The sequence below is a fragment of the Eumetopias jubatus genome, unplaced genomic scaffold (assembly GCF_037043125.1).
Source record: "Eumetopias jubatus isolate StellerSeaLion01/CBP00866 unplaced genomic scaffold, mEumJub1_p1.0 scaffold_2, whole genome shotgun sequence".
NCBI lineage: Eukaryota > Metazoa > Chordata > Mammalia > Carnivora > Otariidae > Eumetopias > Eumetopias jubatus.
Genome location: NW_028274808.1, coordinates 8,261,993 through 8,275,000, shown reverse-complemented (window position 1 = coordinate 8,275,000; position 13,008 = coordinate 8,261,993). Strand labels below are relative to the sequence as shown.

The following is a 13,008-nucleotide window of genomic DNA, read 5'->3' as shown; positions in this document are numbered from 1 at the left end:
TAATGAAAATTCTTTCTTTCTACTATTAAAGTTCCTGGCAAGAAAAAAAATTAAATTACCTAAAGAGCTAATCCATGGAACAATTCATTGCAAAGCTGGAGTACCTGAAATCCTGATCCAAGAGGTTTATACCTTGTTAACACATCGAGAGTAAGTCATTCGGAATTTTTCTAGCACTACAATTTAACATGAAAATTTGATATCAGTCTCATTACTAAAATGTGGCTTGTGAACACTATTTTATTTTTTATTTCCAGAATTAAAAGTATCCAAGATGACCTCGTTAATTTTACAGACTATAGTTACCAGATGCGTTTGCCCCTAGTTCCTCGGTCTACAGCTTCAAAGTCGATTAAAGATAACATCAGGTTATCAGAAATAATAAGCAATCCCAACATGCTCAGCAATGAACTTAAAGTAGAGTTCCTCTTACTTCTACAAATGTTGCAAAGAAAATTAAGCAGAAAACTGAATCCAAGTAAGTTTTCCTTGGAAATAGTCAATTGAGTTCTTCCCAACTTAATGAGGCTATACTTGAGTACAAATGAAAGAAAAGCTGGCCATTGTCTGTCTCATTTCTGCTTTTTCTGTCCCAGGCTTAAAGGGAAAATAGTTCTCTTATGCTAGCAGTGGAACGATTTATTATCATTGGAGTGATTTATGTAAAAATTTTTCTAATGCAAACATAGCTTAACTGAGTGTATTAATACTTTTAAGAAAAACGTTAGTGAAAGTGTTCACATAAAATTTTGTGGGAAATAAGAGGTTCACATATCATCTCAAGTTACTAAAGAGGATGGGAATATTTAAGACTTCATCAGGATATAAGTACTTTAGGAAAAGCCTGGACTACCGTGATTCATTCCAGATGCTTTCTAGCGTATGGTCAGTGTTACCCTTTTCTGTAGTAGCTTCTGTATGTAGATTGGGTAAGGTAAGGCAGATTGGGGCAACCCAAGGCAACTTTCCAGAGATACCGCTGAAATAATTCTCAAAGCATCCAAAGCATTTGCCATCAGAGTCCCAACAGTTGGCAAGTTAGTGAACTTTCTCTCTCTTTTTTTGTTGTTTTTGTTTTTGCTTTTGCTTTTCTAACACCACTCGTGTCCTGGAATTTTGTAGTCCTTGATTCCAGACACTTAGTGACTTTATCGTGACGGTGGCACCCAAACCATTAATGAATAAGGCAGCTGTAGTCATTAGGATTTCGCTCTTTTGAACCCCAGTTTTCTGAAGAGGCATTTTCTCTCTAGTCCCTGGAAGGAAACAAGAGCAGTAACTGTCACTTCCCCCTAACTCTGAGTTGAATATCTTGGATTTCGTCCTCTGTTACTCTGTTCATCTGCCATTGCCTATCAGTTTTTTGTTTCTCTTCCTTGATTTGCTCTCCTTTCTGGTTCCACTCATGAGTTTGTGAGTAGAGAAAGAATTGAGTTTATTAATCCTGTTGTGCAATTGTGTATTCAAATTCTTTTGTATGTTTTTAAACATTAAAATTTTGCTGTGATTTTTGTCATACATGCATGCATATAATGTGCATGTACAATTTAAAGAAGACAATGAATAAATATTTCTGAATCCCTTTATGGTCTAGGAAGTGGCACATTACCAATACCTTTACATTCTGCTGGTGTCCTTCTTACTGCATTCTCCATAGTTCCCTCTGAGAGTCACCACTGTCCTGCTGCCTTTGTTTGTAATTTCCTTGATGTAAAAAAAAAAAATAGTTCATGCATACAATTTATGTTCTTCTTAATTTCATTCATATGTATTTCTTAATTTAGATTTTATCCACCTTTGTAGTAGGCAGAATGGGGCCCCCATGTTGTTCACGCCCCAATCCCTGGAACCTGTGAATATGTGGCATTACATGGCAAGAGAGGCTTTGCAGAAGTTGCACACCTTGACCTAGGGAGTTAATGCTGGGTTATCCAGGTGGGTCCAGTCTAATCACATGAGCACTTAAAAGCAGAGATCTTTCTCCAAGTGGAATCAGAGCAATGCAGCAGAAGCAGAAGTAGGAATGGTCTGAAGTGTGAGAGGGCCTCAGCCTTCCATTGCTGCAGGGGCCACTTGGAGAACACAAGAAGGTAGGGGGCATGGCCCCAAAGGGCAAAGAACAACCCTCGGAGACACCCAGCAACCACAGAGACTTTGGACCTAGAAAGGCAAGGAACCAAAGTCTGCCAAAAACCTGAATGAGCATGGGAGAGGATTCATCCCCAGGGCTTTCAGAAGGAATGCTGCCTTGCCAACACCTTGATTTCAGCCCAGTGAGACTCTAAAAAGAAGCCCTCAGACTTCTGTACTGGGAAAATAAAATGGCTGTTGTTCATAAGTCACCAAATTTATGATAATTTGTTATGGCAGAAATGAAAAACAAATACAAACTTCATGGTTAACAGTGTTGGCATCTTGGGGTTATAAAAAAATTCTCCTATATTTAAATTTACTGAAGTTTAGCCTTTCATTTTTATTTATTTTTTAACTTTTAATTCCAGTAGAGTTAGCATACAGTGTTATATTAGTTTCAGGTGTACAGTATAGTCATTCAACACTTCCATACGTCACCCGGTGCTCATCACAAGTACACACCTTCGTCCCCATCACCCATTCCGCCCCCCGCCACCCATGCACCCCCCTCTGGTAACCTTCAGTTTGTTCTCTAGAGTTAAGAGTCTGTTTCTTGGTTTGTTGCTTTTGTTTTCCTTTGCTCATTTGTTTTGTTTCTTAAATTCCACATATGAGCAAAATCATATGGTATTTGTCTTTCTCTGATTTATTTCCCTTAGCATTGTACTCTCTAGCCCCATCCATGTTGTTGCAAGTGGCAAGATTTCATTCTTTTTTATGGCTGAGTAAAATTCCACACCACATCTTCTTTATTCATTTATTGATGGACACTTGGGCTCCTTCCATAGTTTAGCTAGAGTGAATAATGCTGCAATAAACATAGGGGTACATTAATTCCCTTGAATTAGTGTTTTTGTATTCTTTGGGTAAATACCCAATAGCATGATTACTGGATTATAGTAATCATGGTACTTCTGTTTTTAAGGAAACTCCATACTGTTTTCCACAGTGGCTGCACCAGTTTGCATTCCCACCAGCAGTGCATGAGGGTGCCTTTTTCTCCATATGCTCATCAACACTTGTTGTTTCTTGTGTTGTTGATTTTAACCATCCTGACAGGTGTGAGGTGATAGCTCATTATAGTTTTGATTTGCATTTCCCTAATGATGAGTGACATTGAGCATCTTTTCATGTCTGTTGGCCATCTGGATGTCTTCTTTGGAGAGAAATGTCTGTTTATGTCTTCTTCCTATTTTTAAATTGGATTATTTGGTTTTTTAGGTGTTGAGTTGTATAAGTTCTTTATATTTTTTGGATACTAACCTTTTATCAGGTAGGCCATTTGCAAATATCTTCTCCCATTCCATGAGTTGCCTTATACTTTTGTTGATTGTTTCCTTCACTGTGCAAAAGCTTTTTATTTTGATGTAGTCCCAATAGTTTATTTTGTTTTTATTTCCCTTGCCTCAGGAGACATATATAGAAAAATGTTATGTTAGCCTTTCACTTTTAAAATTTTTTCAACTTTATTGAGTTATAATTGACAAATAGAAATAATATATATTTAAGGTATACAACTTGATGTTTTAATGTACATATACATTGTATAATGATCACTGCAATCAAACATATCCAACTCCTCACATGATTGCCATTTTCTTTGTTTCTTTCTTTCCTTCTTTTTTTTTTCCTTGTTTGCTTGGTGTGGTGAGTATGCTTAAGATCAATCCTCTTAGCATCAAATTTCAAGTACATGATACGCTATTAACTATAGTCACCATGCTATGTACTAGACCTGCAGAATTTATCCATCTTGCATACCTATGATCAGCATCTCCCCATGTCCCCTTCCCCCAATCCCTGGACATTACCATTCTACTCTCTACTTCTATGACTCTATTTTAGAGTCCACCTAGAAGTGAAATCATGCAGTATTATTTTCCCACATCTGGCTTATTTCACTTAGCATAAAGGTTGATTAATATTCCATTAATATTCCATTGTGTGTATGTGTATACACATACATATCACATTTTCTTTATACATTCATGCATTTTCATATCTTCAGTGATTGTGAATAATGCTGCAATGAACATGGAGGTGCACCTCTCTGAGGTGCAATGAACATGCATACCTCTCTGAAATACTGATTTCATTTCCTTTGGATATATACCCAGAAGTGGTATTGTTGGATCATATGGTAGTTCTATTTTTAATTTTGGGTCTCCATGCTGTTTTCCACAATGGCTGTACCAATTTACCTTCCACCAACAGTGTAGAAGGGTTCTCTTTTCTTCCACATTCTCACCAACACTTTTTATACTTTGTCTTTTTTGATAATAGCGATTCTAACAGCTATATGATGATATATTTTTGTGGTTTTGATTGCATTTCCCTGATTCCTGATCATGATTAGTGATGTTGAGTGCCTATTTATATACCTGTTGGCCATTTGTATATCTTATTTTTTTAAGATTTTTTTCTTTAAAATTTTTTATTGTTATGTTAATCACAATACATCATTAGTTTTTGATGTAGTGATCCATGATTCATTGTTTGTGCATAACACCCAGTGCTCCACGCAGAACGTGCTGTCTTTAATACCCATCACCAGGCTAACCCATCCCCCCACCCCCCTCCCCTCTAGAACCCTCAGTTTGTTTTTCAGAGTCCATCATCTCTCATGGTTCGTCTCCCCCTCCAATTTACTCCCCTTCATTCTTCCCCTCCTGCTATCTTCTTCTTCTTTTTTTTTTCTTAACATATATTACATTATTTGTTTCAGAGGTACAGATCTGTGATTCAACAGTCTTGCACAATTCACAGCACTCACCATAGCACATACCCTCCCCACTGTCTATCACCCAGCCACCCCATCCCTCCCACCCCCCCCACCACTCCAGCAACCCTCAGTTTATTTCCTGAGATTAAGAATTCCTCATATCAGTGAGGTCATATGATACATGTCTTTCTCTGATTGACTTATTTCACTCAGCATAACACCCTCCAGTTCCATCCACGTCGTTGCAAATGGCAAGATCTCATTCCTTTTGATGGCTGCATAATATTACATTGTGTATATATACCACATCTTCTTTATCCATTCACCTGTCGATGGACATCTTGGCTCTTTCCACAGTTTGGCTATTGTGGACATTGCTGCTATAAACATTGGGGTGCACGTATGCCTTCAGATCCCTACATTTGTATCTTTGTGGTAAATACCCAGTAGTGCAATTGCTGGATCGTATGGTAGCTCTATTTTCAACTGTTTGAGGAACCTCCATACTGTTTTCCAGAGTGGTTGCACCAGCTTGCATTTTTAAGTAATATCTACATCCAACATGGGGCTCAAACTCACAAGCCCAAGATCAAGAGTCACACACTCCATCAACCAAGCCAGGCAGGTGCTCCTGTATTCCTATATTTCTTATTTTGAGAAATGTCTACTCTGGTCCTTTGCCCAGTTTTTAGTTGGGTTATCTGTTTTGTTTGCTATTGAATTGTATGAGTTCCTTATATGTTTTGGATATGACTCCTTTACACATTGTGAATTATAAAACATTGATGAAGGAAATAAAAGAAGACAGATAAATGGAAAGACATCCTATGTTCATGAATTAGAAGAATTAATATTGTTAAAATGTCTATACTACCCAATTGATCTATAGATTCAATGCAAGCTTGCAAAATTTCAATGGTAGTTTTTATAGAAATAGAAAAAACCATCCTGAATTCATATGGAACCACAAAAGAACCCGAAAAGCCAAAGCAATCCTGAGAAAGAAGAACAAAGCTGGAGACATCACACTTCCTGATTTCAAGCTAAATACAAAGCTATAGTAATTAAAATAGTAAGGTACTGGCATGAAAACAGACATATAGACCAATGAAACAGAATTGCAAGTCCAAAAATAAATCCATGCATTTACAGACACTTGATCTTCAATAAGGATGCCAAGAATACACAATGGGGAAAAGATAGTCTCCTCAATAAATCATGTTGAGAAAATTGGATATTCACTTGCAGAAGAATGAGTTTGGACCCTTATCTCACAACCAAACATAACACCAGAATAGGTCTTATGTTTAATAAACCATAAAACTACTAGAAGAGGGCATAGGAAAAAAGTTTCTTGACATTGGCATTGGCAGTGATTTTTTGGAAATGACATCAAAAGTGCAGGCAACAAAAGCAAAAACAAACGTGCGATTTTATCAAACTAAAAGGCTTCCACATAAAAAAGGAAACAAGAGTGGAAAGGTAACCTATAAAATGGGAGAAAAAAAAAGGTTTGCAAAGCATAGATCTGGTAAGGGGTTAGTCTCAAAATTTTTAAGATCTTAATTCGTCTGCAACTGAAATGGAGAACCAACTGTCTCAGACCATTTCCTGAACAAAATTTATTCTTTTCTCACTGATTTGTAATACCCTCCTGTCTCAAACGTTTCCAGTTTCTTTATGTATATGGGTCTGTTTCCCAGCTTTAGCTGATTTTGTCTACCTGTGTGCAACCTCAACACCCACACTGTCTTAGTTACTAGTGCGTTATAGTAAGTGCTGATACTTGGTCCTGCACTTCTTAGAAATATCCTGTTGCATGGACCTTTGTTATTTCATTCACTGTGATTTTAATTGTTATGAATTCAGTAGTACTGCCTCCTATTATATTTGCATTCACATCTATCATATTATTTTGTGGCTTTTCTTTCTGTTTCTTGTTTTTATCTGACCTATATTTCTTTTGGATTGAATCTTTTTTAAAGTCTTCCCCCCCCACCCCTACTAATTTGGAAAATTTAAAATTTCTACTCTTTCTAGTGCTACCCTAGAAATTTTAACATGTATATGTATCCTAATGTAAAATTAATATCTTTACTTTCTTTCTCCAACTATAAGGACCCTAAAACACTATGACAATGACAACTCCTGCCCAGCCCCCTACCACATTTCAGCATTTTAGTTCTGTCAAGTTTTTTTTTTAATACCACAGATCAGATACAATTATTTTTTATACCTAACATTTGCTTACATTTAGTTGATCTCACCATTTCTGCTTCTCATTGGCTCTAGTTGGGATTTCTAGAACAAAACACAACTATTCTATTTAATCTTCTATTTAAAAGTCCATCTTGGTGCAAAGCTAAACCTCTATCTCTCTTGTCTTCCTTTGACCACAATTTCTCTTTAGCCATGGATCACCTCAACCCTTCAAATTCCTGAACAGTATTCAATTCTTATCAGTCTTGATTTTTGAGACTGTTGATTGTAAGCTCACCAAAGTAATTAACTGTGATAATTATAGTTTTGAGAATGTTATTGTCCAGAGCTGTATATAGCATTAACAAGGTCTGATTGATAAGTAGAAATTACCTTAGACTCTTCTTTAAGTCTCAGTGAAGGCTGAGAGCTGCAGAGGAGGGGTAAGTGATCTTTAGAAGCACAGGGAAATTAATGCCCAAGAGTGATAGTTTATAGATTTAATGAGAAATATGGGAAATGTGGAAGTAATTTTAAGTCACTATTTTTGTAATATAAACATGTTTGAAAAATGAAATAAATCCTGTATGATTTATATGAAATATAAAAAAACCCCACATGAAATACAAAAAAATCATCTAACCTTTTATGACAGAAGTCAATACAGTGTTTTCTTTTTAGGGTACTGTATGGGAGAGATAGGCGGGGGATTTGGGGATTCTAATAATACACCCCAGGTGTATTCATTCCAAAGATTCATCAGCCTGTAAACACACAATTTGTTCACTTTTCTGTATACATATTACTATTAAATAAGAACTTATTAAAAAACTAATAGGAACATAAAGATGTTGTCTTTAAAGTGACTTTTAAAAGGAACTATTTTGTACATCAGAGGTGTGAACAATGTGGGGAGAGGGTTAATAACCTCCCATCCACACCACTCTTAGGAATATGATTAAAGAAACGTCTAAAGAATTTGCCTACTTTGTAAATTGTGGTGTCTTATTTTGGCAATGGCCATAGTGAATTTCTAATGAAGAATTTCTGTACTCATATTTTCTAGAATGGTTTGAGGTCAAACCAACAGTCGGAGAACTTACTCTCGATCGTCTTCCTCCCAAAGTCTCTGGGTGCAAATACGATGCCATGATTTCAAGGGCAGGCCTCGCTCCTGCTTTACGTGAGTTTTTGTTATTATTATTAACTTTTTACCTGTTAAATGAGTGTTTCTACTTCATTCCTTTAAATTTAAAAAAAAAATAGCTAAAACATCAGTCTAGGCCTTTAGTCTACAACTGTGCATTAGGTTGGTAGGCTGGTATGTTTTGATAGACTGAGGGGCCTGCGGTCTGCAAGTACCAGTTGTGTCCAGAGACTCCCGAGCCAGCCTCCCCTCTCCCCCACCACGAAAGGGACAATTTCTGATTTTTCTTGAAGGAGAGGAGTCTGAAACAGGGACGGCTCATCAGTAGAGCTCAAAACTCAGTTCTCTAGCAGGGATGATGAATCCGTCCCAAGGCAGCGATGGATACTTGCCTGCCTACATTTCCCAGTTGGTTGTACCACAAGAAACCACTTGTCTAAATCCTGGTTGTTCAGAAAGCATGTACAGCATCGCAAACTACACCCCACAAGCCAAAGTCAGTCTCCTGCCTGTTTTTACATAGCCTGCAAGTTAAGGATGGCTTTCACATTCTTATGTGGTTGAAAAAATATATTGAAAGAAAGATATTTCCTGACATATGAACATTATATGAAATTCAAATTTCCATGTCCGTAAATAAAGTCGTATTGGAACCTGGCCACGCCTGTTCTTCATGCCTTGTCTGTGGCGACTTTTGCCCAACAGCAGGGCTGAGTCATGGCCAGTCGTTGCCCACAAAGTGGGGTTCTAGATTTAGCGAATACAAACAGACATAGCCAATACAACTAATTCTTTTGTGGACATGTTGAGGACATGCTTTTATTAAAAATTATTGTTTATCTGAAATTCGAATTTAACTGAGTGTCCGTATTTTATCTGACAAACCTACCACAAAGCCTAAAGTATTGACTGTCAGGCCTTTGATGGAAAATATTTGGGGACCTCTGCTGCAGGGCATGTTTTCTTACCTGTTAAGGGTTTTCATGGGAGAAAAAGAGGTCTTTGTTTACATAAGGTCTGGAAAAGCGATGTCAACAGATTCCTTCATTTAAACTTAGGATTTCACAGAGCCTTTTATATGCTAATATGCATTGTAAATATTAAAGAGCAGAGGTACAGAATCAAGTGTTTTCCAAGCTCTATTTGATCACACATCACTATCATTGAGTTTTGTTTTGCTAATGGCCTGCTGGAACTACTGTTTCTCAGAGCGCACTTCTCAGTATCTAGATATTAGGCCCGTCCATGAAAACCTCTTTAACTCATCACATGCCGGAGGCATGGGACTCTGCAACGACAGAACCCAACATAAGTAACGATGTTTCTATGGGAAAAAAATGGATCCGTAGTTTCACCTTCAGGTTCTGGGCCTACATCCTCTCCTTCAACCTGCCTCAACCTCCTTCCCATGGTGACGCCTGCAGTGAAAACTCCAGCAGGCTGGGAGCCACGGGAGGGCTGAGGCCGAGTCAGCGGGAAGCCTTCCCTGGGGCTCTTTTGATTCACTTGCTTGCCTCTTTACCCTTCCGGCTACTTGGACCTGACTCAGGCCAGGAAAGCACATGGCCACTTGCTTTGGGACTTGTAATGAAAAGGCAGAAGGACGAATGAGTCGCAGCAGGGCGTCCTTCCAGTGTGAGAAACAGATGCAAAGTGTCCGTATTTGAGAAAATGATGCCTACCGGTACTTGAATTGCTAAAGAGCATTCCTCATTTCTGTTCTCTTTTCAAAAAAATTTCAAGGTCACACACAGGCGTTTTTAGAAAAATAATGCTATCATTTCAGATCAGAACACCCAAGTAGAGTGGATTCTTGCTTTTACAATTTTAATCATGTATGAGCAGCTATAAATAACTTCTCCCCCATTTTATTCTCTCAATGCTCTGTTATGAGTCCCTCTCACTTCGGTGGTCTTTTTCTATCCTTTTAAAAGTGGATGATGGGCTATGGAGGTTTTCAGGGCAGATCAGGATAGGAAGAAACATGCTTTTATCTTTTTACGTCTCTCAATCCTGTTCCAGATACTTGGATTCTCTTAATCTAGACAGAATGGAAAGTAATGAATGAATGGAGCGGACTTTGGTTAATTACATGGGAGAGAGCTGTTTTGCTAAATTTTATTTTCTCCCAAAATTTGTTCAAGGGATTCCATTTCAATCATTTTTTTTTAATTTAAATTCAATTAGCCAGCATATAGTACATCATTAGCTTTTGGTATAGTGTTCAATGATTCATCAGTTGCATGTAACACCCAGTGCTCTTCATAACACGTGCCCTCCTTATTGCCCATCACCCAGTTACCCCATCCCCCCCACGCTCCTCCGTTTTCAGTTGTTTCTAATAAAAGAGTAGAGTGATAAGTTCAAGTCAGCTAACATAATTTGAAAGTTAATGGAAGGAGAAACAGAGCTAGACCACTGGAACTGGGCCCTATTTTACCATCTAAGATTGCACTGCACATAACACTGAAACCACAAGGCCATTCATCTGGGAAAAGCTTCTAATTATCTGATAAGGTGGTGAAAATTAATTGTTAGATAGGTCATTACCTTTGTTTTTGTTTTTTTCTTTAACACTTAAATTCCTCCATTTGTTTACCTAAACCTAGCATCCAGCAAACTACTGGGCCAGGGGAAAAGATTTCTTAGCTGTCACTGGCTCCTCACATTGGAACTGAGTAACCTGAAGAGTCTGGGCAGCTTGGAGGCTTCAGTGCAGAGCTCCAGAAACTCAACTATGAATTCTGTGTATGTGCCAAATCTCAGCACTGTGAAAACCATGGCACTGTTGCCTCAGCTGCTTTCTGAAGCAACATCTAAAAATAACTGAGTCATATTCAGTATCAGATACACCAAAATCAGCCCTGGATATTTTAGGCACTGCTAATGACTTTTGGAAGTGGGTGACATTCAGATTTTTTATTTACAGCTACTATAACGCATGCTTTAAATATTCTGTTTACCAGGCATTTGGATGAACCTGTGCTCAGCCTGCTGCCCATCATTCTGCATGTTTCATGTATTAGAAACATTGGTTGTTGTGCAAATATCTAATAACCACAAACTGATTTTAATGTTGTTTATTTAAATATTCCAGGAAATACAGGTACTGGTGGCAATCCACTTAAGAAACTTATGTGAAGCAAGCTGGAAAACATTCTTTTGAATCTGCTAGGAAATCTATCAGAAACAAGGAAAAGTAAGCTTGAAAAGCACCCGTCTAATGGCCTTGAAGAAGTGATGCCCCATCTCCTGCCATACTAAGCGGATAGAATTACCTAGTCTTGGATATATAAGTAAATTAAAGTGGTGTCTCATCCATAATTGGGCTGAAGAACATGCTTTTTCAATTCAACAACCATTTATTAAACACCTGTGCCAGTTACTGTTAAAAATACAAAATCAAATAACACAGAAAGAGCAAGAATCATTTAAAGGTACAGTTAAACATAACTCACCATGACAAGTCAAAGTTATTTCTCATAAATTCTGTAGGAATGGTGAATCTACATTTTTGTAATACATTTTCCTCATTAGAAATGAAAAGAGCTACTACTTTGCCTGATATATATTCACACATCACATGCGTTCATAAAAATATTTATTCCGAATGATTTTTAATTATACATTGGCCCACAGAGAACCTTGTCCACCCCCATAAATAGCCTGACTTGAAACATTTTTAAAAAAATAGGTGTCCCTCCTGTTGATAGAGTTGTGGGAAAGGAAAATTGTGCTTCACTTGGAATTTGGTTCTGGGGTTTAGCAAGCCATTTAGTTCAATTAAACATTTTCTACTGGTTGCTTCCACTCCCCATAATTTCACTGGAGGGAAACCAAAGCAAGCTGGTATCTTGAAAGATTAATTATCTTTCATACATTCTTATAATTTTACATTCACATTTGGAAATTTTTCTTCAACTGGAATTTTTCATGTCTTTATGCTCTCTCATTAACAGTCTCATTTGCAACTTCCAAGAACGAGTATTAGGAACGCTGAATCCCACGACATGCCTGTCAATTTCCAGCTAAACTCTTGTCAATTGTTCTGCGTTTTTGAAGGCTTGGCTTTATTAGAATTTCTATCTCCAGAGATTTCCCAGTTTAATTTCACATTTTTGGCAGGTAATATTTAGTAAAAGAAAGTAAAGAGAGCCCTGATGAAATAGGATTACTTCTTGGGAGTGAGTGTGTTTAAAATCTAGTTTTATCTGAGTACGGTATACTTTACATGCATATCTTAACCAGCTATAGGTTATTTATCTGTGAACCTTGCATTCTAATGGGACAAATTTAAAGTAGAAAATTATGAGAATAATTTTCAACCCATAAAATATAGTTCCTTAGGAAAGGGTTATAGAAACAAGTCTTCTGAACCTTGGCTGGGGAAAAGATCCGGAGAGGATTAGATTTGGGTAAACAGTCATATAAAAAGTTTCTTTATACTTCTCTTGACTGTATGTTCAATCTCCTGAAAAAGCTAATCACTCATGGCCTGACTATGGTAAGTTCCCAAAACTCCCGTGGGGCCTATGGAGAGCTGTGGAAAATATGAACTAGTTTTATAGGTTTCATTTCATAGTGAGTAAGTAAATGAAGGTAGCAGGCATAGTCCAAGTAGCAACTTCAAGAGCTTCTTGAAGATGAGCTGTATTGAGAGAGGCCAACACTGCAGGTATCTTAGGAAGGCCATTTGCTTCACAAAGGAGCTTTGGCAGGAGGAGGCAAGAAGCTTTTCTAGGAGCTACAGCAGTTCCTCTAGGAGAGTCTTCTATCAGTTGGCAGAATGCTTATCAAGGAATGGAAG

General features: G+C 37.6%; 1 protein-coding gene across 1 annotated transcript in view; it reads left to right on the top strand.

Moving 5' to 3' along the window:
• SPATA4 (spermatogenesis associated 4) overlaps nucleotides 1-11,404 on the top strand; it is a 15,400-nt gene extending 3,996 nt beyond the window's left edge. The window contains 6 exon segments of the mRNA XM_088021299.1: nucleotides 32-150; nucleotides 258-478; nucleotides 8,121-8,271; nucleotides 8,470-8,553; nucleotides 8,555-8,697; nucleotides 11,331-11,404. Of these exon segments, the coding sequence (XP_087877425.1) occupies nucleotides 32-150; nucleotides 258-478; nucleotides 8,121-8,271; nucleotides 8,470-8,553; nucleotides 8,555-8,697; nucleotides 11,331-11,404 (792 nt within the window).
• The last annotated feature ends 1,604 nt before the right edge of the window (nucleotides 11,405-13,008 follow it).